At 42.1% G+C, this 3,821-nt stretch overlaps 1 protein-coding gene across 1 annotated transcript; it reads left to right on the top strand.

Moving 5' to 3' along the window:
- Window positions 1-568: 568 nt before the first annotated feature.
- On the top strand, window positions 569-2,376 carry LOC140014127 (uncharacterized). The gene is made up of 2 exons (XM_072064528.1): window positions 569-746; window positions 1,373-2,376. The coding sequence occupies exons 1-2, from the start codon at window positions 569-571 to the stop codon at window positions 2,374-2,376; spliced, it is 1,182 nt and encodes a 393-aa protein (XP_071920629.1).
- The last annotated feature ends 1,445 nt before the right edge of the window (window positions 2,377-3,821 follow it).

Genomic DNA, 3,821 nt, shown 5'->3' with positions numbered 1-3,821 from the left:
TAGGCAAACCGAATATGTACTTCCATGATGAATGATTTTGGTAGGCCGTTTTGGCTTTTAAATGTTGAATTGATGTATATATATGTTTGGTTGATGTTTGGTTTGATTTCGGATCAAAACGCATTTCAAACGGAAAAGAAAAAAAATTGGCGAGGATGATCAGTGTCGAATCCGGCCAGGAATCCGGCCAGAAACTGGTCGGATTGAAGGCCGGATTGCTTGGAAAAAAAAAATCCGGCCAGTTGCTCTCTGGCCGGTATCCGGCCAGACAATCCGGCCGGAATCTTGGCCGGATTGCCGGCCGGATTGAGTGGGAAGTTTGAAAAAATTTTGAATGCTCTCGGCCTTGTATCCGGCCAGATTCCGGCCGGATTCTGACGTGTCTGCTACTGTTCATTTCGGCTTCGATTTTCATTTTTTTTATTTTGTGATTTTGACTTGTTTGCGCGCAATGGTATGTTCCGGAACGTAATAGATCGACGTGAACTAATCCGTAGTCCTGGCGAGAGCTGGGCAGGCAGTCCGCTAACCCCTTTGGTTCGCCTTTGGGGAAAGTGGGGCTGTTACAATGACCACCCTTTTCCATGATATGATTCATAAGGAGATGGAGGTTTATGTGGACGACATCATCATCAAATCCAAGAGAGCAGAGGATCATTTGGTTGATTTGGAGAAGTTATTTGAGAGATTGAGAAGATATGATTTGAAATTAAACCCTGCAAAGTGTGCATTCGGGGCCCCTGCGGGTAAGTTGTTGGGATTCATCGTTAGTAAGAAGGGTATTGAGATAGATCCGGCAAAGATTAAAGCTATTCACGAAATGCCAGTACCAAAAACGCAAAAGGACGTGAAGAGTTTCTTAGAAAAGATTAACTTTATCGGAAGGTTCATCGCTCAGTTGACCCACACATGTGAGCCTCTGTTCAAGTTATTGAAGAAAAATGTGCCACTGCATTGGAGTGAAGAGTGCCAGTAAGCGTTTGATAAAATTAAAGACTACTTGTTGCACCCCCCGGTTTTAGTGCCACCCAAACCCGGGCAACCTTTGATCATGTATCTATCGGTGTTGGACGAAGCTATGGGATGTGTATTAGGACAACACGACGAATCGGGGAAGAGGGAGCAAGCTATCTATTACCTCAGTAAGAAGTTCACTGCGTATGAGGCCAACTATTCTTTTCTTGAGAGAAGTTGTTGTGCTCTAGCTTGGGCCGCTCAAAAGCTAAGGCATTACTTGCTCAGTCATACTACTTACCTCATTTCCCGCTCCGACCCTTTGAAATATCTGTTGGGAAAGCCTATGCCGACTAGGCGCGTGGCAAAATGGCAGATGATTCTTTCGGAATTTGACATTATTTTTACTACGCAAAAGGCCATCAAGGTCAGGCAATAGAGGACCACCTAGCCGAAAACCCAAGGAGGGATGATTATCAACCGCTTCATACTTATTTTCCAGATGAGGAGGTCCTGTTCATTGGTACAGCTGAAGACATGAATGAAAAATGTTCTGAATGGAGGCTATTCTTTGATGGTGCATCAAATTCCTTTGGAGCTGGTATTGGATCTGTTCTAGTATCACCTGAAGGGAAGCATTATCCTGGTTCCGCTAAACTACGATTTTTCTGCACTAACAATATGGCTGAATATGAAACTTGCATTTTTGGGCTAAAAATGGCTTTGGAAATGGAGATTAAGGATTTAATAGTGTTCAGTGATTCCGATTTGCTCGTGCATCAGACTCTCAAAGAGTGGATCACTCGGGATTCAAAGATCGTGCCTTATCATTGTAGTTTATTGAATTTGGCAAACAAATTTAGGAGTTTGGAGTTCAGGCATATTCCACGTGCCAGAAATGTCTTCGCCGATGCTTTGGCCACCTTATCTTCAATGATTCAACATCCAGACGAGTTGGTAATTGAACCTATCCACATTCACTTGCAAGAAAAACCTGCTCATTGCCTAGTTGTGGAAAAATCCCCCGATGGCCGTCGCTGGTACAGTGACATTAAGGAATTTCTCAAAACAGGGTCCTATTCTCCTGAGGCCGATATGACTGCCAAAAGCTTCTTGCGCAGATTATCATCTAAATTCTTCTTGAATGGAGAGGTGGTATACAAAAGAACGTCAACTTTGGGCCTTCTGAGGTGTGTTGATGAGGACGAAGCAGAATACTTGATGAAAGAAGTACATAGTGGAGTATGTGGATCACATATGAATGGCCACTTGTTAGCAAAGAAGATCATGAGGACCGGATATTTTTGGCTTACCATGGAGCATGATTGTGTAGTTTTTGTTAGGAAGTGCATCAAATGTCAATTGCACGGAGATGTTATGCGCACTCCCCCTACAGAATTGCACGGTATGACTGCTCCTTGACCATGTTCAATATGGGGTATGGATGTGATTGGAGCCATTGACCCTCCCGCTTCAAACGGGCATCGATTTATTCTGGTGGCAATTGAATACTTTACCAAGTGGGTTGAAGCTGAGTCTTATAAGCATGTGACTAAGAAGGTGGTGACGGACTTTCTAAGAAAGCATATCATTTGTCGTTTTGGAGTGCCGGAGACATTAATCACTGATAATGCCAAAAATCTCAACAATGACATGGTTGATGGTTTGTGCAAACAGTTCAAAATCAAACATCGAAACTCCTCTATTTATAGGCCACAGATGAATGGAGCAGTAGAGGCTGCAAATAAGAACTTGAAGAAAATAATCCGTAAGATGATTGAGAGACACCGTGATTGGCACGAGAAGCTCCCTTATGCATTAATGGCATATAGAACTGCTATTCGGACTTCTACTGGGGCAACTCCCTACAATCTCATGTACGGAATGGAAGCAGTTTTGCCAGCCGAAGTCGAAATCCCTTCTTTGTGCATTTTAATGGAGGCCAAGCTGGAGGAGGCTGAGTGGATTCAACAACGTCATGAGCAGTTGTCTTTAATCGATGAGAAAAGGTTAAATGCCATTTGTCATGGTCAATGTTATCAAAAGAGGCTAGCCCGTGCTTACAATAAGAAGGTCAGACCACGGATATTCACAGAAGGAGATAAAGTGTTGAAACACATTTTGCCAGTACAAGAGGAAGCTAAGGGGAAATTTGCACCAAATTGGCAAGGCCCTTTTATTGTCCAGAAAATTTTGCCCGGGGGAGCGCTCATTCTTGCAGAAATGGATGGACAAGTGTTCCCTCAACCAATCAATTCGGATATGTGTAAGAAATTTTTCATATGATAAATGAAAATTTCCTTTTAGGATTAATGTAAAGAATGGAATGAAAAGTCGGGCCTTCTTCCTTTCCAATCAAACATTTTATCCCTAGTTATCCCTTTTGAGCCTTCAGAGCAAATTATTTCGTTTGGCATCCCCTGAAAATTGCAAACCCCACACTGGGGCAAGTTTTGAGTTGAAAAAGCTAAGAAGAAAAAAAGAAAAGAAAAGAAAAGAGAGGGTTCAAAAGGCAAAAGCGATAGAGGAACAAAATGAAGAGAAAAATGAAAAGAGGAGGATCTCGATTGAGAATAAACTGGGGCAATTATTAGTAGGGTTAATTTAAAGATGCGATCTCAGGAAATCTAATCATTCATAAGTCCGCTTTCAAGCCTTAACCCTTTCTAAGCACCCCACCAGACCCCATTGCAAAAACCTAAAAGTCCTGACTTCCGTTCTTTATATTGCCTTTTAGGACAATTTCTAATCAAGTGGCACATGATATCAAAACCATCTTCACCTATTTTGTAAGGGAAGAATTGTTATATTGATGCCATTATTTCTTAAAACGCATTTCTGGATTAATATGGGCGATAGACAAGATT

Source organism: Coffea arabica, chromosome 9c (genome assembly GCF_036785885.1).
Source record: "Coffea arabica cultivar ET-39 chromosome 9c, Coffea Arabica ET-39 HiFi, whole genome shotgun sequence".
NCBI lineage: Eukaryota > Viridiplantae > Streptophyta > Magnoliopsida > Gentianales > Rubiaceae > Coffea > Coffea arabica.
This window is presented reverse-complemented; position numbering and strand designations above follow the sequence as displayed.